At 51.3% G+C, this 25,561-nt stretch overlaps 3 protein-coding genes across 7 annotated transcripts in view; 1 reads left to right on the top strand and 2 right to left on the bottom strand.

The window, feature by feature from the left end:
- Positions 1-16,930, bottom strand: part of LOC120977991 (histo-blood group ABO system transferase 1-like) — a 36,917-nt gene extending 19,987 nt beyond the window's left edge. For 2 of the 4 annotated variants that reach the window (XM_040406200.1, XM_040406202.1), the window contains exons 1-2: positions 10,668-10,792; positions 328-384 (exon numbers count right to left, since the gene is read on the bottom strand). In XM_040406200.1, coding sequence (XP_040262134.1) covers positions 328-384; positions 10,668-10,768 — 158 coding nt within the window. In that variant the 5' untranslated portion in view covers positions 10,769-10,792. Of the gene's footprint in view, positions 1-327; positions 385-10,667; positions 10,793-12,509; positions 13,096-16,129 lie in introns of those variants that run through there. The other 2 variants (XM_040406203.1, XM_040406201.1) reach the window with 2 other exon arrangements.
- A 97-nt stretch (positions 16,931-17,027) lies between these two features.
- On the bottom strand, positions 17,028-22,293 carry SURF6 (surfeit 6). Of its 2 annotated transcripts, none has more exons than XM_040406204.1 (5): positions 22,064-22,293; positions 18,958-19,063; positions 18,743-18,880; positions 17,977-18,056; positions 17,028-17,852 (listed from the first exon to the last, which is right to left on the bottom strand). In XM_040406204.1, the coding sequence occupies exons 2-5, from the start codon at positions 19,055-19,057 to the stop codon at positions 17,175-17,177; spliced, it is 996 nt and encodes a 331-aa protein (XP_040262138.1). In that variant the 5' UTR covers positions 19,058-19,063; positions 22,064-22,293; the 3' UTR covers positions 17,028-17,174. The 2 variants fall into 2 exon arrangements, with proteins under 2 accessions (XP_040262138.1, XP_040262139.1); XM_040406205.1 differs by having other exon boundaries at positions 18,958-19,065; positions 22,070-22,293.
- Positions 21,986-23,874, top strand: LOC120977465 (microtubule-associated protein 6-like). The gene is made up of 6 exons (XM_040405428.1): positions 21,986-22,011; positions 22,082-22,131; positions 22,487-22,982; positions 23,140-23,172; positions 23,333-23,624; positions 23,851-23,874. Exons 1-6 carry the CDS (start codon positions 21,986-21,988, stop codon positions 23,872-23,874), a joined length of 921 nt encoding a protein of 306 aa, XP_040261362.1.
- The last annotated feature ends 1,687 nt before the right edge of the window (positions 23,875-25,561 follow it).

The raw sequence follows: 25,561 nt of genomic DNA, 5'->3' as shown, positions 1-25,561 counted from the left end.
ATATACATTACTATGTGTACGGTATAGCAGTGTCATTTATGTGTGCTGCGTGATATACATTACTATGTGTACGGTATAGCAGTGCCATTTATGTGTAATGCACGGTAGCATTGGAAATTTGCACAATATGGCGGTGCCTCTTTTGTGCTGGTGTTACACACGTGTACAATATTCTTTCTGCTGTATGAACCCCGATGCCGGAGATACAGGTCTGATTTGGGCGCTTCCCCGGATTAATACATGGTATGGCCCAGCAGCAGCACATACTGGTTTTTACGCTATTGTGATTTGAGGTCCTGAATGTGACAGAGGAGGATGACTACTCACTGGAGTCCACAGGACGGAGGGACCCCATGACGCCATCGGTCACTTCTGATGCCGAACCTGATGAGGCAAGGAAACAACAAGTATGAGATGCCAGAAGGCTTTACCAGCAGCTGCCTGGTACAGAGCCGGACACCTGAAAGCAAAATCCCTTCCCCCACAAAAGGGAAGGTGTCATCAGAAAATTACCCATTACATTTTTATATTAAACATATTTTTAAAGAATTTTTGATGACGTCACTATCTACAGTTTAAACAAATCCTAAAATCCTGCAGTTTTCACACTGGCCACTAACCCTAATAATAGGCAATAATAGGTATCAGTTTCTGGTCTGTCCGTCACAACCTACAGTCCACCATTCACCATAGGGGATCTAACAGCTGATCTCCTCCCTCCTGACCCCTGCACAGGTCACAGAGCATGCCCACAATGCCGCCATCTCCTTATCATCACAGTCACAATTACAATGACAGATATCACCTCTACCTATAGATAACCTACAGTCCACCATTCACCATAGGGGATCTAACAGCTGATCTCCTCCCTCCTGACCCCTGCACAGGTCACAGAGCATGCCCACAATGCTGTCATCTCCTTATCATCACAGTCACAATTAGAAGGACAGATATCACCTCTACATATAGATAACCTACAGTCCACCAGTCACCATAGGGGATCTAACAGCTGATCTCCTCCCTCCTGACCCCTGTACAGGTCACAGAGCATGCCCACAATGCTGTCATCTCCTTATCATCACAGTCACAATTAGAAGGACAGATATCACCTCTACATATAGATAACCTACAGTCCACCAGTCACCATAGGGGATCTAACAGCTGATCTCCTCCCTCCTGACCCCTGTACAGGTCACAGAGCATGCCCACAATGCTGTCATCTCCTTATCATCACAGTCACAATTACAATGACAGATATCACCTCTACACATAGATAACCTACAGTCCACCATTCACCATAGGGGATCTAACAGCTGATCTCCTCCCTCCTGACCCCTGCACAGGTCACAGAGCATGCCCACAATGCTGCCATCTCCTTATCATCACAGTCACAATTACAATGACAGATATCACCTCTACATATAGATAACCTACAGTCCACCATTCACCATAGGGGATCTAACAGCTGATCTCCTCCCTCCTGACCCCTGCACAGGTCACAGAGCATGCCCACAATGCTGTCATCTCCTTATCATCACAGTCACAATTAGAATGACAGATATCACCTCTACATATAGATAACCTACAGTCCACCATTCACCATAGGGGATCTAACAGCTGATCTCCTCCCTCCTGACCCCTGCACAGGTCACAGAGCATGCCCACAATGCTGTCATCTCCTTATCATCACAGTCACAATTACAATGACAGATATCACCTCTACATATAGATAACCTACAGTCCACCATTCACCATAGGGGATCTAACAGCTGATCTCCTCCCTCCTGACCCCTGCACAGGTCACAGAGCATGCCCACAATGCTGCCATCTCCTTATCATCACAGTCACAATTAGAATGACAGATATCACCTCTACATATAGATTACCTACAGTCCACCATTCACCATAGGGGATCTAACAGCTGATCTCCTCCCTCCTGACCTCTGCACCGGTCACAGAGCATGCCCACAATGCTGTCATCTCCTTATCATCACAGTCACAATTACAATGACAGATATCACCTCTACATATAGATAACCTACAGTCCACCATTCACCATAGGGGATCTAACAGCTGATCTCCTCCCTCCTGACCTCTGCACCGGTCACAGAGCATGCCCACAATGCTGCCATCTCCTTATCATCACAGTCACAATTACAATGACAGATATCACCTCTTCATATAGATAACCTACAGTCCACCATTCACCATAGGGGATCCAACAGCTGATCTCCTCCCTCCTGACCTCTGCACCGGTCACAGAGCATGCCCACAATGCTGCCATCTCCTTATCATCACAGTCACAATTAGAAGGACAGATATCACCTCTACCTATAGATAACCTACAGTCCACCATTCACCATAGGGGATCTAACAGCTGATCTCCTCCCTCCTGACCCCTGCACAGGTCACAGAGCATGCCCACAATGCCGCCATCTCCTTATCATCACAGTCACAATTACAATGACAGATATCACCTCTACATATAGATAACCTACAGTCCACCATTCACCATAGGGGATCTAACAGCTGATCTCCTCCCTCCTGACCCCTGCACAGGTCACAGAGCATGCCCACAATGCTGCCATCTCCTTATCATCACAGTCACAATTACAATGACAGATATCACCTCTACATATAGATAACCTACAGTCCACCATTCACCATAGGGGATCTAACAGCTGATCTCCTCCCTCCGTACCTCTGCACCGGTCACAGAGCATGCCTACAATGCTGCCATCTCCTTATCATCACAGTCACAATTAGAAGGACAGATATCACCTCTACCTATAGATAACCTACAGTCCACCAGTCACCATAGGGGATCTAACAGCTGATCTTCTCCCTCCTGACCCCTGCACAGGTCACAGAGCATGCCCACAATGCTGCCATCTCCTTATCATCACAGTCACAATTACAATGACAGATATCACCTCTACACATAGATAACCTACAGTCCACCATTCACCATAGGGGATCCAACAGCTGATCTCCTCCCTCCTGACCTCTGCACAGGTCACAGAGCATGCCCACAATGCTGCCATCTCCTTATCATCACAGTCACAATTACAATGACAGATATCACCTCTACATATAGATTACCTACAGTCCACCATTCACCATAGGGGATCTAACAGCTGATCTCCTCCCTCCTGACCTCTGCACCGGTCACAGAGCATGCCCACAATGCCGCCATCTCCTTATCATCACAGTCACAATTACAATGACAGATATCACCTCTACATATAGATTACCTACAGTCCACCATTCACCATAGGGGATCTAACAGCTGATCTCCTCCCTCCTGACCTCTGCACCGGTCACAGAGCATGCCCACAATGCCGCCATCTCCTTATCATCACAGTCACAATTACAATGACAGATATCACCTCTACACATAGATAACCTACAGTCCACCATTCACCATAGGGGATCTAACAGCTGATCTCCTCCCTCCTGACCCCTGCACAGGTCACAGAGCATGCCCACAATGCTGCCATCTCCTTATCATCACAGTCACAATTAGAAGGACAGATATCACCTCTACATATAGATAACCTACAGTCCACCATAGGGGATCTAACAGCTGATCTCCTCCCTCCTGACCTCTGCACAGGTCACAGAGCATGCCCACAATGCTGCCATCTCCTTATCATCACAGTCACAATTAGAAGGACAGATATCACCTCTACATATAGATAACCTACAGTCCACCAGTCACCATAGGGGATCTAACAGCTGATCTCCTCCCTCCTGACCTCTGCACAGGTCACAGAGCATGCCCACAATGCTGTCATCTCCTTATCATCACAGTCACAATTACAATGACAGATATCACCTCTACATATAGATAACCTACAGTCCACCATAGGGGATCTAACAGCTGATCTCCTCCCTCCTGACCCCTGCACCGGTCACAGAGCATGCCCACAATGCTGCCATCTCCTTATCATCACAGTCACAATTAGAAGGACAGATATCACCTCTACATATAGATAACCTACAGTCCACCAGTCACCATAGGGGATCTAACAGCTGATCTTCTCCCTCCTGACCCCTGCACAGGTCACAGAGCATGCCCACAATGCTGCCATCTCCTTATCATCCCAGTCACAATTACAATGACAGATATCACCTCTACATATAGATTACCTACAGTCCACCATTCACCATAGGGGATCTAACAGCTGATCTCCTCCCTCCTGACCTCTGCACAGGTCACAGAGCATGCCCACAATGCTGCCATCTCCTTATCATCACAGTCACAATTACAATGACAGATATCACCTCTACATATAGATTACCTACAGTCCACCATTCACCATAGGGGATCTAACAGCTGATCTCCTCCCTCCTGACCCCTGCACAGGTCACAGAGCATGCCCACAATGCTGCCATCTCCTTATCATCACAGTCACAATTAGAATGACAGATATCACCTCTACATATAGATAACCTACAGTCCACCATTCACCATAGGGGATCTAACAGCTGATCTCCTCCCTCCTGACCTCTGCACAGGTCACAGAGCATGCCCACAATGCTGCCATCTCCTTATCATCACAGTCACAATTACAATGACAGATATCACCTCTACATATAGATAACCTACAGTCCACCATTCACCATAGGGGATCTAACAGCTGATCTCCTCCCTCCTGACCCCTGCACCGGTCACAGAGCATGCCCACAATGCTGCCATCTCCTTATCATCACAGTCACAATTAGAAGGACAGATATCACCTCTACCTATAGATAACCTACAGTCCACCATTCACCATAGGGGATCTAACAGCTGATCTCCTCCCTCCTGACCTCTGCACAGGTCACAGAGCATGCCCACAATGCTGCCATCTCCTTATCATCACAGTCACAATTACAATGACAGATATCACCTCTACATATAGATTACCTACAGTCCACCATTCACCATAGGGGATCTAACAGCTGATCTCCTCCCTCCTGACCTCTGCACAGGTCACAGAGCATGCCTACAATGCCGCCATCTCCTTATCATCACAGTCACAATTACAATGACAGATATCACCTCTACCTATAGATAACCTACAGTCCACCATTCACCATAGGGGATCTAACAGCTGATCTCCTCCCTCCTGACCCCTGCACCGGTCACAGAGCATGCCTACAATGCTGCCATCTCCTTATCATCACAGTCACAATTAGAAGGACAGATATCACCTCTACATATAGATAACCTACAGTCCACCATTCACCATAGGGGATCTAACAGCTGATCTCCTCCCTCCTGACCCCTGCACCGGTCACAGAGCATGCCCACAATGCTACCATCTCCTTATCATCACATTCACAATTACAATGACAGATATCACCTCTACATATAGATTACCTACAGTCCACTATTCACCATAGGGGATCTAACAGCTGATCTCCTCCCTCCTGACCTCTGCACAGGTCACAGAGCATGCCCACAATGCTGCCATCTCCTTATCATCACAGTCACAATTACAATGACAGATATCACCTCTACATATAGATTACCTACAGTCCACCATTCACCATAGGGGATCTAACAGCTGATCTCCTCCCTCCTGACCCCTGCACAGGTCACAGAGCATGCCCACAATGCTGCCATCTCCTTATCATCACAGTCACAATTAGAATGACAGATATCACCTCTACATATAGATAACCTACAGTCCACCATAGGGGATCTAACAGCTGATCTCCTCCCTCCTGACCTCTGCACAGGTCACAGAGCATGCCCACAATGCTGCCATCTCCTTATCATCACAGTCACAATTACAATGACAGATATCACCTCTACATATAGATAACCTACAGTCCACCATAGGGGATCTAACAGCTGATCTCCTCCCTCCTGCCCTCTGCACAGGTCACAGAGCATGCCCACAATGCTGCCATCTCCTTATCATCACAGTCACAATTAGAAGGACAGATATCACCTCTACATATAGATAACCTACAGTCCACCAGTCACCATAGGGGATCTAACAGCTGATCTCCTCCCTCCTGACCCCTGCACAGGTCACAGAGCATGCCCACAATGCTGTCATCTCCTTATCATCACAGTCACAATTAGAAGGACAGATATCACCTCTACATATAGATAACCTACAGTCCACCATAGGGGATCTAACAGCTGATCTCCTCCCTCCTGACCCCTGCACAGGTCACAGAGCATGCCCACAATGCTGCCATCTCCTTATCATCACAGTCACAATTACAATGACAGATATCACCTCTACACATAGATAACCTACAGTCCACCATTCACCATAGGGGATCTAACAGCTGATCTCCTCCCTCCTGACCTCTGCACAGGTCACAGAGCATGCCCACAATGCTGCCATCTCCTTATCATCACAGTCACAATTACAATGACAGATATCACCTCTACATATAGATAACCTACAGTCCACCATAGGGGATCTAACAGCTGATCTCCTCCCTCCTGACCCCTGCACCGGTCACAGAGCATGCCCACAATGCTGCCATCTCCTTATCATCACAGTCACAATTAGAAGGACAGATATCACCTCTACATATAGATAACCTACAGTCCACCAGTCACCATAGGGGATCTAACAGCTGATCTTCTCCCTCCTGACCCCTGCACAGGTCACAGAGCATGCCCACAATGCTGCCATCTCCTTATCATCACAGTCACAATTACAATGACAGATATCACCTCTACATATAGATTACCTACAGTCCACCATTCACCATAGGGGATCTAACAGCTGATCTCCTCCCTCCTGACCTCTGCACAGGTCACAGAGCATGCCCACAATGCTGCCATCTCCTTATCATCACAGTCACAATTAGAAGGACAGATATCACCTCTACCTATAGATAACCTACAGTCCACCATTCACCATAGGGGATCTAACAGCTGATCTCCTCCCTCCTGACCTCTGCACAGGTCACAGAGCATGCCCACAATGCTGCCATCTCCTTATCATCACAGTCACAATTACAATGACAGATATCACCTCTACATATAGATTACCTACAGTCCACCATTCACCATAGGGGATCTAACAGCTGATCTCCTCCCTCCTGACCTCTGCACAGGTCACAGAGCATGCCTACAATGCCGCCATCTCCTTATCATCACAGTCACAATTACAATGACAGATATCACCTCTACCTATAGATAACCTACAGTCCACCATTCACCATAGGGGATCTAACAGCTGATCTCCTCCCTCCTGACCCCTGCACAGGTCACAGAGCATGCCTACAATGCTGCCATCTCCTTATCATCACAGTCACAATTAGAAGGACAGATATCACCTCTACATATAGATAACCTACAGTCCACCATTCACCATAGGGGATCTAACAGCTGATCTCCTCCCTCCTGACCCCTGCACCGGTCACAGAGCATGCCCACAATGCTACCATCTCCTTATCATCACATTCACAATTACAATGACAGATATCACCTCTACATATAGATTACCTACAGTCCACCATTCACCATAGGGGATCTAACAGCTGATCTCCTCCCTCCTGACCTCTGCACAGGTCACAGAGCATGCCCACAATGCTGCCATCTCCTTATCATCACAGTCACAATTACAATGACAGATATCACCTCTACATATAGATAACCTACAGTCCACCATTCACCATAGGGGATCTAACAGCTGATCTCCTCCCTCCTGACCCCTGCACAGGTCACAGAGCATGCCCACAATGCTGCCATCTCCTTATCATCACAGTCACAATTAGAATGACAGATATCACCTCTACATATAGATAACCTACAGTCCACCATAGGGGATCTAACAGCTGATCTCCTCCCTCCTGACCTCTGCACAGGTCACAGAGCATGCCCACAATGCTGCCATCTCCTTATCATCACAGTCACAATTACAATGACAGATATCACCTCTACATATAGATAACCTACAGTCCACCATAGGGGATCTAACAGCTGATCTCCTCCCTCCTGCCCTCTGCACCGGTCACAGAGCATGCCCACAATGCTGCCATCTCCTTATCATCACAGTCACAATTACAATGACAGATATCACCTCTACATATAGATAACCTACAGTCCACCATTCACCATAGGGGATCTAACAGCTGATCTCCTCCCTCCTGACCCCTGCACAGGTCACAGAGCATGCCCACAATGCTGCCATCTCCTTATCATCACAGTCACAATTACAATGACAGATATCACCTCTACATATAGATAACCTACAGTCCACCATTCACCATAGGGGATCTAACAGCTGATCTCCTCCCTCCTGACCTCTGCACGGGTCACAGAGCATGCCCACAATGCTGCCATCTCCTTATCATCACAGTCACAATTAGAAGGACAGATATCACCTCTACATATAGATAACCTACAGTCCACCAGTCACCATAGGGGATCTAACAGCTGATCTACTCCCTCCTGACCCCTGCACAGGTCACAGAGCATGCCCACAATGCTGTCATCTCCTTATCATCACAGTCACAATTAGAAGGACAGATATCACCTCTACATATAGATAACCTACAGTCCACCAGTCACCATAGGGGATCTAACAGCTGATCTCCTCCCTCCTGCCCTCTGCACCGGTCACAGAGCATGCCCACAATGCTGCCATCTCCTTATCATCACAGTCACAATTAGAAGGACAGATATCACCTCTACATATAGATTACCTACAGTCCACCATTCACCATAGGGGATCTAACAGCTGATCTCCTCCCTCCTGCCCTCTGCACCGGTCACAGAGCATGCCCACAATGCTGCCATCTCCTTATCATCACAGTCACAATTAGAAGGACAGATATCACCTCTACATATAGATTACCTACAGTCCACCAGTCACCATAGGGGATCTAACAGCTGATCTCCTCCCTCCTGACCTCTGCACAGGTCACAGAGCATGCCCACAATGCTGCCATCTCCTTATCATCACAGTCACAATTACAATGACAGATATCACCTCTACCTATAGATAACCTACAGTCCACCAGTCACCATAGGGGATCTAACAGCTGATCTCCTCCCTCCTGACCCCTGCACAGGTCACAGAGCATGCCCACAATGCTGCCATCTCCTTATCATCACAGTCACAATTAGAAGGACAGATATCACCTCTACATATAGATAACCTACAGTCCACCATTCACCATAGGGGATCTAACAGCTGATCTCCTCCCTCCTGACCCCTGCACCGGTCACAGAGCATGCCCACAATGCTGCCATCTCCTTATCATCACAGTCACAATTACAATGACAGATATCACCTCTACCTATAGATAACCTACAGTCCACCATTCACCATAGGGGATCTAACAGCTGATCTCCTCCCTCCTGACCCCTGCACAGGTCACAGAGCATGCCCACAATGCTGCCATCTCCTTATCATCACAGTCACAATTACAATGACAGATATCACCTCTACATATAGATAACCTACAGTCCACCATTCACCATAGGGGATCTAACAGCTGATCTCCTCCCTCCTGACCCCTGCACAGGTCACAGAGCATGCCCACAATGCCGCCATCTCCTTATCATCACAGTCACAATTACAATGACAGATATCACCTCTACATATAGATAACCTACAGTCCACCATTCACCATAGGGGATCTAACAGCTGATCTCCTCCCTCCTGACCCCTGCACAGGTCACAGAGCATGCCTACAATGCTGCCATCTCCTTATCATCACAGTCACAATTACAATGACAGATATCACCTCTACATATAGATAACCTACAGTCCACCATAGGGGATCTAACAGCTGATCTCCTCCCTCCTGACCCCATGCCCTCTATACTCCCCCCTACAAGTCACTGACTCATCTCCTGTCCTCTACAAAAAGAAAAAGATCTGAATAAAAGGGACGTGTGACTTCCTGGTATGACGGACAATATAAAATATAGTTACGTATTACCTTTAAAATCCTAGAAAACCCCACATATGGCCTCGCCCTTATATTAGTCTGTGGTAGCCAAAAGTATAAAGAAATAAAACAATGTGATATTTTATGCCCCGCAACGGGGGCGACTCACACCGCAGTGACCCTTCAGGGGGCGACTCACACCGCAGCGACCCTTCAGGGGGCGACTCACACCGCAGTGACCCTTCAGGGGGCGACTCACACCGCAGTGACCCTTCAGGGGGCGACTCACACCGTAGTGACCCTTCAGGGGGCGACTCACACCGTAGTGACCCTTCAGGGGGCGACTCACACCGTAGTGACCCTTCAGGGGGCGACTCACACCGTAGTGACCCTTCAGGGGGCGACTCACAGCGTAGTGACCCTTCAGGGGGCGACTCACACCGTAGTGACCCTTCAGGGGGCGACTCACACCGTAGTGACCCTTCAGGGGGCGACTCACACTGTAGTGACCCTTCAGGGGGCGACTCACACCGTAGTGACCCTTCAGGGGGTGACTCACACCGTAGTGACCCTTGGGGGGGTGACTCACACCGCAGTGACCCTTCAGGGGGTGACTCACACCGCAGTGACCCTTCAGGGGGTGACTCACACCGCAGTGACCCTTCAGGGGGTGACTCACACCGTAGTGACCCTTCAGGGGGCGACTCACACCGCAGTGACCCTTCAGGGGGCGACTCACACTGTAGTGACCCTAACCCTAGATACTTCTAATGTGAGAAGTCAACAATGAATGCCAGACTCACCAGAAGGAGCAAAGCACCATGAGAAGCAGTAAGCAGTTCAGAAGACAGCAGCATCTCCTGCCACAGCTCCTGTGATCTGAGGGAAGAAGAGACAAGAACATGACAACAAGGCACAGGACGGGGAAGTCCTACTGTGCACTGTCCATACACACAGGATAGGAGTAGTAGTATCGTGTACCGTCCATACAGGAGAAGCGGTACTGTGCACAGTCCATACATACAGGAGCAGTACTGTGCACAGCCCATACATACAGAAGCAGTACTGTGCACAGCCCATACATACAGAAGCAGTACTGTGCACAGCCCATACATACAGAAGCAGTACTGTGCACAGCCCATACATACAGAAGCAGTACTGTGCACAGTCCATACATACAGAAGCAGTACTGTGCACAGCCCATACAGGAGAAGCGGTACTGTGCACAGTCCATACATACAGGAGCAGTACTGTGCACAGTCCATACATACAGGAGCAGTACTGTGCACAGCCCATACATACAGGAGCAGTACTGTGCACAGCCCATACATACAGAAGCAGTACTGTGCACAGTCCATACATACAGAAGCAGTACTGTACACAGTCCATACATACAGAAGCAGTACTGTACACAGCCCATACATACAGAAGCAGTACTGTACACAGTCCATACATACAGGAGAAGCAGTACTGTGCACAGTCCACACATACAGGAGCAGTACTGTGCACAGTCCACACATACAGGAGCAGTACTGTGCACAGTCCACACATACAGGAGAAGCAGTACTGTGCACAGTCCACACATACAGGAGAAGCAGTACTGTGCACAGTCCACACATACAGGAGAAGCAGTACTGTGCACAGTCCACACATACAGGAGAAGCAGTACTGTGCACAGTCCACACATACAGGAGAAGCAGTACTGTGCACAGTCCACACATACAGGAGCAGTACTGTGCACAGTCCACACATACAGGAGCAGTACTGTGCACAGTCCACACATACAGGAGCAGTACTGTGCACAGTCCACACATACAGGAGCAGTACTGTGCACAGTCCACACATACAGGAGCAGTACTGTGCACAGTCCACACATACAGGAGCAGTACTGTGCACAGTCCACACATACAGGAGCAGTACTGTGCACAGTCCACACATACAGGAGCAGTACTGTGCACAGTCCACACATACAGGAGCAGTACTGTGCACAGTCCACACATACAGGAGCAGTACTGTGCACAGTCCACACATACAGGAGCAGTACTGTGCACAGTCCACACATACAGGAGCAGTACTGTGCACAGTCCACACATACAGGAGCAGTACTGTGCACAGTCCACACATACAGGAGCAGTACTGTGCACAGTCCATACATACAGGAGCAGTACTGTGCACAGTCCATACATACAGAAGCAGTACTGTGCACAGTCCATACATACAGAAGCAGTACTGTGCACAGTCCATACATACAGGAGCAGTACTGTGCACAGTCCATACATACAGAAGCAGTACTGTGCACAGTCCATACATACAGAAGCAGTACTGTGCACAGTCCATACATACAGAAGCAGTACTGTGCACAGTCCATACATACAGGAACAGTACTGTGCACAGTCCATACATACAGGAGCAGAGAAGCAGGTATCCTGTCCAGATGTGGTGATGGGGACCTCGTGAAGGACTGCTGTTCACATAACAGTGACTGATTCTAGACATTTGTGGACATCCCGCCTTCCACCTCCAGTTACTAGAGAACAATCCTGGGCTCCTGACTGAGGGGGGCACGGACGTTGGTAGGACTAAAGTTATCAGGAACAGTTACCCCATAAAGGAGAGCTACCCACCCCCCACCATCATGCACTTACACATCTCCAGGAACATGGCTGTAGGGCTGCTCTATCTGCAAGTCCTGGCGACTGGGAGCAGCTGCCGCCTCGCTCTCCTCCTTCATGACGAAGACTCTGCACCCCTGGGACTGGGAGCAGCTGCCTCCAGCCTCTGGGGAAACCGCAGCAACGACATCAAAGACCATGCCGGTAATCCTGGGTCCCTGCGTCGGTGCGGTAATGTTCAGTAGAAGCACAGGGGTCTGGGTGCAGTACGACCATTTACATGGGGCTGCCACTCACTCCTTTATCCCAAGTGTTGCGTTTGGAAATCCCGGGATGTGAGGAGATTTTATATTCTCTACTCCATAATGGGGCGGCCATCTTGCCTGAGACAACAACTTATCCCCTATTCACTGGATAGGGGATAAGTGTCTGATCGTTGGGAGTCTGACTGCTGGGGCCCCAAGAATCAGTGGAATGAGGGCCCGTGTTCCCCATTTGAATAAAGCACCAAACCTGCATATCCTAAAGGCCACATAGGGTTGAACGGAGCTGTGTGGATCCCCATTCTAGTGACCAGTGGAGGCTATCGGGCTTGTAGTCTTAGTAGAATCGAATATATAGCCAATTTTGAAAGAGGGGTGCTATGACCAAATTTGAGAAACCGTGGACTCCTTGGATTGACGCGCCAGGGGACTGGTGTGAGGGGTACTAATACCCGACCGTGATTGGCGGTCTCCTGCAGGATCTGGGGAATGTCTCTCCACTATTTAATAGGGGAAGTTGTGTCTGATAACAAAATGTCCTTTTACCCACAGGATGGAGATTTCAGGCAGTATTGTTGAGAGTGCAGTAGGAAAGGAGCATATCCCAAAGACAAGGTGGGGATGGAGAGCATCATCAAGAAGGTTATGGGGGTTTGTGTTTGTACAATTTTAAATATGTTAATAAAAATTACTTCATTCAGATCCCCATCAGTGATGACCTAGTGTGAAAATCACATTTTTAGGTTTAACATGTTTTTAAAGAATTTCTGATGATGTTATTATAAGTTCTCGCACCGGCCACTAAGCCTAATAATTCTTGGTCTGTACTGACCACTTTACTGCAGTTATCTGCTTATCTATCATTGTATCACCTCTGTGTATAGGTAAGACAGGATCCAGCATTCACAATAGCCGATTGTCACCGTTTATCTACTCCCCTCCCTGCACAATGACCTCTGCCCAGGGCACAGAGCATGTCCAGAAGTCAATGAGGTCCCTCCTGTCCATCGTGTCTGTGGCCCATGGGGCTGCCGGAGCACAATCTTCTTAATTATAACTATGGACAGGCACAGCACTTGGAGACACTCTAGAGAGGGCTTGTTTATACCGGTTTTTTATTGCTCCATACACAGTACTAAAAACGTGTACTGCTGCGCTGGAGCGGAGCTCTTCTCATCATCATACACCGAGATCTCCAAACAGTGAGCAAGGACTGCTCAAGATGTCGCCATATACTGTAGATCCGCACATCCAGCCAATGGAAAAAGAAAGAAACTACTTAAGATCTTGGGAAAGCAAGTAAAGATCTTCCCATTATTATCAAACCAGTAGTGCTGTAATATATGCTGAAACCCCGTGCGATGCGCCGACAGGAGAACTGCACAATGCAAGCGTCCGTTCCTATCAGAGATGCAGTGGAAGAAGTTCTGCTCATACATTTTTTAATGTGTATTTTTCTTTCATGGCGGTATAGACCAGGCATGGCCAACCTGCGGCTCTCCAGCTGTTGTAAAACTACAACTCCCACCATGCCCTGCTGTAGGCTGATAGCTGTAGTGTCCGGGCATGATGGGAGTTGTAGTTTTGCTGGAGAGCCGCAGGTTGGCCATCCCTGGTATAGAGAGTGAATAGGACTTGGTACACGAAATAGAGTGTTATGGCACTAATAAGGAATTGCAGTTCATTTTTTTTTATTTAATTTATTTTATTAATTTAGTGGAATGTTTGTAGTCCCAAGTGTTTAGTACTCTGTGTATGGAGCAATAGACGAGATCTCTCTGGAGTGCCCTCCAAACTGACGGGGGGCGAGCCACCAGATCACAATATTCTGTGCAGTTTTAAGAACAGCTCAGACAAGATGGCCGCCCCCCCCCCCACAATCATGTTGAAGATGGCCGCCCCCCCCCCACACAATCATGTTGAAGATGGCCGCCCCCCCCCCACACAAACATGTTGAAGATGGCCGCCCCCCCCCACACAATCATGTTGAAGATGGCCGCCCCCCCCCACACAAACATGTTGAAGATGGCCGCCCCCCCCCCACACAAACATGTTGAAGATGGCCGCCCCCCCCCCACACAAACATGTTGAAGATGGCCGCCCCCCCCCCTACACAATCATGTTGAAGATGGCCGCCCCCCCCCCTACACAATCATGTTGAAGATGGCCGCCCCCCCCCCTACACAATCATGTTGAAGATGGCCGCCCCCCCCCCACACAATCATGTTGAAGATGGCCGCCCCCCCCACACAATCATGTTGAAGATGGCCGCCCCCCCCCCCCCCACAATCATGTTGAAGATGGCCGCCCCCCCCCCCCCCCACACAATCATGTTGAAGATGGCCGCCCCCCCCACACAATCATGTTGAAGATGGCCGCCCCCCCCCCCCCACAATCATGTTGAAGATGGCCGCCCCCCCCCCCCCACACAATCATGTTGAAGATGGCCGCCCCCCCCACACAATCATGTTGAAGATGGCCGCCCCCCCCCCACAATCATGTTGAAGATGGCCGCCCCCCCCACACAATCATGTTGAAGATGGCCGCCCCCCCCACACAAACATGTTGAAGATGGCCGCCCCCCCCCCACACAATCATGTTGAAGATGGCCGCCCCCCCCACACAATCATGTTGAAGATGGCCGCCCCCCCCCCCACACAATCATGTTGAAGATGGCCGCCCCCCCCCCACACAATCATGTTGAAGATGGCCGCCCCCCCCCCACACAATCATGTTGAAGATGGCCGCCCCCCCCCCCACACAATCATGTTGAAGATGGCCGCCCCCCCCCCACACAATCATGTTGAAGATGGCCGCCCCCCCCCCCTACACAATCATGTTGAAGATGGCCCCCCCCCCCACACAATCATGTTGAAGATGGCCGCCCCCCCCCCACACAATCATGTTGAAGATGGCCGCCCCCCACACACAATCATGTTGAAGATGGCCGCCCCCCCACACAATCATGTTCTGAAAATGGAATCTAAAATCTGCAATCAGAAAATAAAAACAGATTAGAAAAAAGTTGATGTGCCGCTGTCTGGCAGATAACATTTTTGGCGACACAGACTTGTCCTGGAGATGTTCATTGACTTGTACGGGACAGGGTTGAGGCCGTGGCAGGCAGAGGTGCACCGCTGAGGACAGCGATTGGCAGCCAGGTAAGTACTGCTGCAAGTATTACTTTGGGCCATTTCCCAGCATCACCCAAACCCTTTAACTGACTTGGGACACCCTTTTGTCACCCAGATGGATCTGTCAGGGGCGTATGATTCTGATATAAAGCTTAGGATGATTAATGGCATGTTGGGAAGTGTAGTTCTAGGTGGGCGAAGAGCATCTGCAACCACTACTCACTGCAGAGGACCTGGGAGAATCATACGGCCATACCTGCGCTGGGAACATGCCACAAGTACCTGCTCCCTGAAAGTCTGCCACTTCCATCAGGGGCAGCATTAGATCCTGTATTTGGTCACTGATCGGCCATAATGGGCGCTCTGATCCATAAAGCTTGATGCAGCAGAACCGAGGTCCCCACTCCTCCAGAATCTGGATCCTGCTTCTCCAGAGAGATTAAAGGGGTTTAAACCCACAAAGAGCATTTACCGACAGGCTGGGGCTCCACAGCCGCTAGACCCCGATATCTCCAACAGGGCTGGCTCATTCAACCTCACTGCATGAGCACACGGTGGAGGCTGATCGGATGGGTGGGAACACATGCACCTCCATGGTCTATGGTTCCTTCAGCATCATAGTGACATGAGTGGCAGGGCACAAGCTTCACAATCTCTCTGTGACGGGTGGGGTTCCAAGCAGTAGGGACCCCAGCAACTATTAATAATTATAGTTAAGAAATGTCCTATGTGGGGAAACCTTTTATGAAGGAGGGAGCGTAGAGAGTGAAGAAACCCTACTCCTGCAGAGCAGACCAAGCCCTTGGAAGGTAGAGACAACCAGCACCAAGGACCATAAGGAGCACTGCTCTGGAATATACTCAGCATTTCTCCACCATTAGCTTGGGATTTTGAAGAAAGTCACTTCACACAGGGAGAAGGAGCCAGTTGTCAGTCTCATCTGGTGGAAGCACATTGAGGAATACATGTCTCACTGCCACCACCTTGGAACCAGCACGTCACACCTCAGCAAACGTGGCACTGGCAGCCAGTCTCCGTACCAACGTGCCTCAGTGTACCCTAGATCCAGACGTGGTGATGTGCGGACGACTTCATTAACGTTCCAGAAGCCATGCTGCAGAGGGACACAACTAGAATGACACATGGGCCCGCAACACAATTCAAGACCTGAAGTCCATAACATCATTCAGGTCTTTATTTTTTACTGTTTTCTATAAAATCCTCAGAACAAACTTCTCAACCTCCTAAACCATTTTACCCTCCCCCTGAAAGTAGAGTCTCTGTGCCTGTAAAGACCCGCATCACTTCACACTGGCTTTAGCCAAGTCCTCCGGCATAATCCGTCCACGCTTGCGAGCCCGGTTCTTCTTTTTCTCCAGCTTAGCCACCTTCTTCTTCTTGATATTGCGGCTCCTTTTGTCTTGTCTCTGCTGCATCTTTTCGGCCGTATTCTGTATTCTCTCGTCCCAGAGCTTCTTCCTCTGGTCCTTCTGCTTCTCTTTTCTCTTCAGGGCAGTTTTCAGCATTCCTTCATCATCCTTGATCTTCAGGCCCTCAGCTTTGTACAGCACATTAGTCCATTTAATCTTGTCCTCAAACTCCTTGGCTTTCTCCTGGTCTTTGGCTCTCAGCTCTTCCAGTTTGCCCTTCCGGGCCTCCAGGCGGCTCAGCAGCTGCTTGTAGTTCTTGCCTGTCATGGGTGTTATTTTGCCCTTCACGCTTTGCTTCTTCTCTTTCTTCTTCATGACCTTATTGAGTGGTTCATCGTGAACCTCCACCTTATTGAATACCAGTGGAGGCTGGGTCGAGTCCTTTGTCAGGTCCTCTGTGCTCTTCTCCCCTGAGGAGGTTTCCGCCTGTGGTGTCTGTTGTGTCTCCATCTTCAATCCCCTCCTTTTCCTCTTCTTCCGCTCTCTCTCTTGCTTCCTCCTTTGTCGCTTTTTATTGATCTCTTCAGTGGAAAGAGTTTTGTTGGAAACCTGCACCCCAAAAGAAGGAAACATTGACTCCATGGAATCTGCAGGCTGCCCCATGCCACGAGGAGGGCCACGCTCATTTATGCTTCACTTCAAGGCTACAAAGTGCGCTGTACACTGGACTCACCTGCCCCCGAGACGCCTCAATCTTTTCATGGAGACATTTCCTTAGTAGGTCAACTGTGGAGAAGGAGCTCAGAGCCGGCTCTGCAGGGAAAGCACAAGAGGTTAAGGGGATTTAAAAAAACACCCCTGTAAGAACAGAATAAAGCCCCCACCCTCATACAGAAATGACACAGGACCCTAATGTATGACCCCCCCACTACATGGTCACGTCTCTGCGCACTGCCTCTGAACCGGCTCTAAGACTACTTTCACAGAGTGATCCGGCAAGCAGTTCCGTCGCTGGACGCGGCAAAACGTATGCCAACTGATGGCATTTGTAAGACTGATCAGTCAGAAAAATGCATTGAAATGCCGGTTCCGTCTTTACGGTGTCATCCGGCAAAACGGATCCGGCATTTATTTTTGTTCACCAGAAGGACGGATCCGGCACTAATACATTCCTAGGGAAAAAAATGCCTGATCCGGCTTTCAGGCAAGTCTTCCGTTTTTTTGGCCAGAGATAAAACCGTAGCATGCTGCGGTTTTATCTTTTGCCTGATCAATCAAAATGACTGATGCATCCTGAACGGATCTCTCTCCATTCAGAATGCATGGGGATATGCCTGATCAGTTCTTTTCCGGCATTGAGCCCTTTTGATGGAACTCAGTGCCGGAAAAGAAAAACGCTAGTGTGAAAGTAGCCTAAGTGCAGCTTTTGATTCTGGTTTGATTTTAACCCTGTAAGTAATGGAAATGAGGAAGATCAGCGCAGCCTCCCCACCAGTCACCTGTCCTGTGCGGTGCAGAGACCACTACTGGCGGCCTGTGGGCACGTCCCTGCATGCCTCGCTCCGGCCTCAGCTTTCTCAGCTTCTTCTTCTTCTTCTTGGGGCCATGAGGCTCCTCTGGATTTCGGCTTCTTAAAACTGGAGATCAGAGGGAGAGAGTCAGTAACAGACTGGTGGAAGAGTAAGCCGGACACGACATGAAGAAGAAACCGCACCTTCGTCTGCTTTACGTTTCGGCGTTCCTTTACTCGGCTGCGCACAGACCTTCTTGCCCAGACTTTGCAGATAGGAGTCCTTACTCACCAGAGACGCCATCGCAACCTACAACCAGAAAAGGCACACGTCAGCAACAACCAAGGCCTGAGCCGCACTGCCACCTACAATACCCTAATGGTTATGGTGCCGCAGCTGCACTGCCACCTACTGGTTATAGAGCCGCAGCTGCACTGCCACCTACTGGTTATAGAGCCGCAGCTGCACTGCCACCTACTGGTTATAGAGCCGCAGCTGCACTGCCACCTACTGGTTATTGAGCCGCAGCCGCACTGCCACCTACTGTAATACTACTGGTTATAGAGCCGCAGCTGCACTGCCACCTACTGTAACCTACTGGTTATTGAGCCGCAGCCGCACTGCCACCTACTGTAATCTACTGGTTATAGAGCCGCAGCTGCACTGCCACCTACTGTAATACTACTGGTTATGGAGCCGCAGCTGCACTGCCACCTACTGTAATCTACTGGTTATAGAGCCGCAGCTGCACTGCCACCTACTGTAATCTACTGGTTATAGAGCCGCAGCCGCACTGCCACCTACTGTAATCTACTGGTTATAGAGCCGCAGCTGCACTGCCACCTACTGTAATACTACTGGTTATAGAGCCGCAGCTGCACTGCCACCTACTGTAATACTACTGGTTATGGAGCCACAGCCGCACTGCCACCTACTGTAACCCACTGGCTATAGAGCCGCAGCCGCACTGCCACCTACAATACCCTAATGGTTATGGTGCCGCAGCTGCACTGGTACCTACTGTAATACTACTGGTTATGGAGCCGCACTGCCACCTACTGTAATACTACTGGTTATGGAGCCGCACTGCCACCTACTGTAATACTACTGGTTATGGAGCCGTCTGGACTCCATGGGAACACAGGGCCTCAAATATCAGTCACTACAAAAAGCAGACCCCCCAACTTTTGAAAATCACAAAGACAATATGTACGGCGTGCATCACTCCGCCCAAAGCCTAATTCCTGACTCAGAACTGCAGCACCAGGGGATCGGTGAGGAGGGAGCAAGTTATTTTATTTATTTTTTACAGCATCTGGAGCCCCGGGGAGGAACTTTTTCTTGCACTTCAATATCCATTTAAATATTAGCACGTAGTTTATGGGATTATAGACATTTTAAGGGCCAAAGAAATTGCACCAAATAATGAATTTATGGTCTAATATACAGGTAGAAACCAGAGTTAAGAAAGGAGCAGTTTAGTAAATTTATTAATGCACATTTATGCACTAATTCCACTGGTCAAAAAGACGGACAATTAGGGGAAAAGAGGGACAGGGGGACGGGGGGGGTCCAACAGAGGGACGGGGGGGGTCCAACAGAGGGACGGGGGGGGGGGGGTCCAACAGAGGGACGGGGGGGGGGGGTCCAACAGAGGGACGGGGGGGGGGTCCAACAGAGGGACGGGGGGGGGGGGTCCAACAGAGGGACGGGGGGGGGGGTCCAACAGAGGGACGGGGGGGGGGGTCCAACAGAGGGACGGGGGGGGGGGGTCCAACAGAGGGGGGGGGGGGGGGGTCCAACAGAGGGACGGGGGGGGGTCCAACAGAGGGACGGGGGGGGGTCCAACAGAGGGACGGGGGGGGGTCCAACAGAGGGACGGGGGGGGGGTCCAACAGAGGGACGGGGGGGGGGGTCCAACAGAGGGACGGGGGGGGGTCCAACAGAGGGACGGGGGGGGGGTCCAACAGAGGGACGGGGGGGGGGTCCAACAGAGGGACGGGGGGGGGGGTCCAACAGAGGGACGGGGGGGGGGGGTCCAACAGAGGGACGGGGGGGGGTCCAACAGAGGGACGGGGGGGGGGTCCAACAGAGGGACGGGGGGGGGGGGTCCAACAGAGGGACGGGGGGGGGGGGGTCCAACAGAGGGACGGGGGGGGGGGTCCAACAGAGGGACGGGGGGGGGGTCCAACAGAGGGACGGGGGGGGGGTCCAACAGAGGGACGGGGGGGGGGTCCAACAGAGGGACGGGGGGGGTCCAAAAGAGGGACGGGGGGGGGTCCAACAGAGGGACGGGGGGGGGGGGCCAACAGAGGGACGGGGGGGGGGGTCCAACAGAGGGACGGGGGGGGGTCCAACAGAGGGACGGGGGGGGGTCCAACAGAGGGACGGGGGGGGGTCCAACAGAGGGACGGGGGGGGTCCAACAGAGGGACGGGGGGGGGTCCAACAGAGGGACGGGGGGGGGGGGTCCAACAGAGGGACGGGGGGGGGGCCAACAGAGGGGCGGGGGGGGGGTCCAACAGGGGGACGGGGGGGGGGTCCAACAGAGGGACGGGGGGGGGTCCAACAGAGGGACGGGGGGGGGTCCAACAGAGGGACGGGGGGGGGGTCCAACAGAGGGACGGGGGGGGGGGTCCAACAGAGGGACGGGGGGGGGGTCCAACAGAGGGACGGGGGGGGGTCCAACAGAGGGACGGGGGGGGGGTCCAACAGAGGGACGGGGGGGGGGCCAACAGAGGGACGGGGGGGGGGGCCAACAGAGGGACGGGGGGGGGGGGGGTCCAACAGAGGGACGGGGGGGGGTCCAACAGAGGGACGGGGGGGGGTCCAACAGAGGGACGGGGGGGGGGTCCAACAGAGGGACGGGGGGGGGGTCCAACAGAGGGACGGGGGGGGGGTCCAACAGAGGGACGGGGGGGGGGTCCAACAGAGGGACGGGGGGGGGTCCAACAGAGGGACGGGGGGGGGGTCCAACAGAGGGACGGGGGGGGGGTCCAACAGAGGGACGGGGGGGGTCCAACAGAGGGACGGGGGGGGGGGTCCAACAGAGGGACGGGAGGGGGGATCCAACAGAGGGACGGGGGGGGGATCCAACAGAGGGGGGGGGGGGCCAAAAGAGGGACGGGACGGGGGGTCCAAAAGAGGGATGGGGGGGGACGGGGTCCAAAAGAGGGACGGTGGGGTCCAAAAGAGGGACGGGGGGGGTCCAACAGAGGGACACTTGAGAGGCATGAAAAAGGTGCACGTGGGATGGAAGTGAGTGTCTGTCTGTTTACCTGTCTGTCTGTCTGTCTCTCCCTCTGTCTAACTGTCCGTCCGTCCACAGGCTCCCGGGCAGGACCTACCGCTACCTTCAGAACCAGCTCGTCCCACGCAGTAAGCCACCATCCAACACATGGAGCATCAGACTGTACTAACGGAGCACAGAGACCAATCACTCGCGGCCATCCCGTCTGGAAAAGGAGCAGAACTGACAGATCACATCATTCTTCAATCGATTATCTGCGTCTGACCTAACTACAGGCTCCGGCTAGAGTGACCCAGGAGCGGAGCATGCTGGGATGCCGGAGGTCTCACTGCAGGGTTCCGCCTACAATGTACGGGCTGTGCTCAGTTCCTCCCTGCAGTTCGTACATTACAGCCAGTGTAGCAGAGACGTGCCTAGAATGTACTGGCTCCTCTGAGGATCGCCCTGCAGTCCATTCAGTCTACACTGTACAATGAGTCTTAGAATGCATCCTGCAGACCATAGCGGCTCCTGTGAGATCCTTCCTGCAGACCATAGGGGCTCCTGTGAGGTCCTTCCTGCAGATCATAGGGGCTCTTGTGAGGTCCTTCCTGCAGACCATAGGGGCTCCTGTGAGGTCCTTCCTGCAGACCATAGGGGCTCCTGTGAGAGCCTTCCTGCAGATCATAGGGGCTCCTGTGAGGTCCTTCCTGCAGACCATAGTGGCTCCTGTGAGGTCCTTCCTGCAGACCATAGGGGCTCCTGTGAGGTCCTTCCTGCAGACCATAGGGGCTCCTGTGAGGTCCTTCCTGCAGACCATAGGGGCTCCTGTGAGGTCCTTCCTGCAGACCATGAGGGCTCCTGTGAGGTCCTTCCTGCAGACCATAGGGGCTCCTGTGAGGTCCTTCCTGCAGACCATGGGGGCTCCTGTGAGGTCCTTCCTGCAGACCATGAGGGCTCCTGTGAGGTCCTTCCTGCAGACCATAGGGGCTCCTGTGAGGTCCTTCCTGCGACCATGGGGGCTCCTGTGAGGTCCTTCCTGCGACCATGGGGGCTCCTGTGAGGTCCTTCCTGCGACCATGGGGGCTCCTGTGAGGTCTTTCCTGCAGATTGGCTCCTGTGAGGTCCTTCCTGCAGACCATGAGGGCTCCTGTGAGGTCCTTCCTGCAGACCATAGGGGCTCCTGTGAGGTCCTTCCTGCGACCATGGGGGCTCCTGTGAGGTCCTTCCTGCGACCATGGGGGCTCCTGTGAGGTCCTTCCTGCGACCATGGGGGCTCCTGTGAGGTCCTTCCTGCGACCATGGGGGCTCCTGTGAGGTCCTTCCTGCGACCATGGGGGCTCCTGTGAGGTCCTTCCTGCAGACCATAGTGGCTCCTGTGAGGTCCTTCCTGCAGACCATGAGGGCTCCTGTGAGGTCCTTCCTGCAGACCATAGGGGCTCCTGTGAGGTCCTTCCTGCAGACCATAGGGGCTCCTGTGAGATCCTTCCTGCAGATCATAGGGGCTCCTGTGAGGTCCTTCCTGCAGACCATAGTGGCTCCTGTGAGGTCCTTCCTGCAGACCATGAGGGCTCCTGTGAGGTCCTTCCTGCAGACCATAGGGGCTCCTGTGAGGTCCTTCCTGCAGACCATAGGGGCTCCTGTGAGGTTAGGGTTGGCCAAATGTGACTTCCATGGAATTTGGGAACCCCTGCTCGGATCTGGGTGATTTTTGGATATGTTGTTCACCCAGATCAGAGCTATCCATGGATGTATACATTATGGGGATATGTGGGGTTTTGAGATGTTTTCTGTGTTTTGGGGAAAAATTTGTGTTTTCTGCCTGTGAGTGATTAAGTTAGCCCATTATGTTTGTAATTGTATCACAGGCAGAGCCCATTGTGTTTTGGTAGTTGTATTTGGTTGATTGCGTCAAAGACAATGCCTATTCTGTTATTGAGTGTGTCATAGGCAATGCCATTGTGTTTGTTAATTGCGTCACAGACTATGCCATTGTGTTTGTTGAATGTATAGTTTTTGTGTTTAAACTGTAAAGGATTGGCTGCTATGTTGTGTCCTCAGTTCCCAACCAGGTCCACGGGGGTGGTACCCTTGTTGGAAAATGTGTATATAAGTCAATGCTTGTGTGTTCAATAAAGAGTTCCTGCTTTACCCTTCATCATGTTCAGGCTGGTGTTTGGGTAACTGATTGACACTGGGGATTGCTATACGCTGAAGATTTGCTATACTCCCCTGGCTATAACTATCTCTTGTAAGAGCTGTTCCTGGTTCCTGTGGTGGTTACGGTGTCTAGTGGAGTGCTTGGAGTCCTCCAGAAGTGTTAGGAGCATCCATCAACTGAGGTACCCGGTCAGGGTGCCAGGAGATCCGTTACAATGCTTACCTCAATATTCCCATCCATCCTGGGTCCAGAAGATTCTTAAAGGGCTTCTGTCACCCCACAAAAGTCTTTTTTTTTTTTTGGGATAGTTACATTCCTTATAGCGCGATATAGGAGAATATAATTTTGTCACTTACTTTCATGCGGCCGTTTCTTTAGAAAACGAAGTTTTATAATATGTAAATGAGGGCTCTACCAGCAAGTAGGGCGTCTACTTGCTGGTAGCCGCAGCAGAAAACCGCCCCCTCGCCGTGTTGATTGACAGGGCCAGCCGTGATCTCCTCCTCTGGCCAGCCCTGTCAGTATTTCAAAAATCGCGCGCCTCTGTTCATTCGGCGCAGGCGCTCTGAGATGAGGAGGCTCGTCTCCTCAGAACTCCCTCAGTGCGCCTGCGCCGATGACATCACCGAAAGAGAAGACGTCATCGGCGCAGGCGCACTGAGGGAGTTCTGAGGAGACGAGCCTCCTCCTCTCAGAGCGCCTGCGCCGAATGAACAGAGGCGCGCGATTTTTGAAATACTGACAGGGCCGGCCGGAGGAGGAGATCACGGCTGGCCCTGTCAATCAACACGGCGAGGGGGCGGTTTTCTGCTGCGGCTACCAGCAAGTAGACGCCCTACTTGCTGGTAGAGACCGGATTTACATATTATAAAACTTTGTTTTATAAAGAATCGGCCGCATGAAAGTAAGTGACAAGATTATATTCTCCTATATCGCGCTATAAGGAATCTAACTATCCAAAAAAAAAAAAAAGAGACTTTTGTGGGGTGACAGAAGCCCTTTAAGGATCGCGGTGCAAGTCAGGGGAGACCTAAAACACTTTCAGTTTGCGGCCCTTCCGTTTGGAATTTCTTCGGCCCCACCAAAGTGGTGATTTCCATGGTGGCAGCTCTAAGACTTCAGGGTCTGAGCATCATTCCATACCTGGACGATTGGCTCTTCAGAGCTCCTTCCCAAGCGATCCTGTCTAGGGTTGAGCTAACCCGAACTGTAAAGTTCGGGTTCGTACCAAACTTTAGGATTTTTGGACCCCGAACATTTCCGTAAAAGTTCGGGTTCGGTGTTCGTCGCTTTCTTAGCGCTTTTTGAAAGGCTGCAGAGCAGCCAATCAACAAGCGGATAACTGTCTGACCTTAGAAGCCATCACAGCCATGCCTACTAATAACATGGCGGTGATTGGGCAGAGCAGCATGTGACCC

The sequence above is a fragment of the Bufo bufo genome, chromosome 8, assembly GCF_905171765.1.
Source record: "Bufo bufo chromosome 8, aBufBuf1.1, whole genome shotgun sequence".
Taxonomy (NCBI): domain Eukaryota; kingdom Metazoa; phylum Chordata; class Amphibia; order Anura; family Bufonidae; genus Bufo; species Bufo bufo.
Note: the sequence above shows the minus strand (reverse complement) of the source record. Positions and strands in the feature narration are given on the sequence as shown.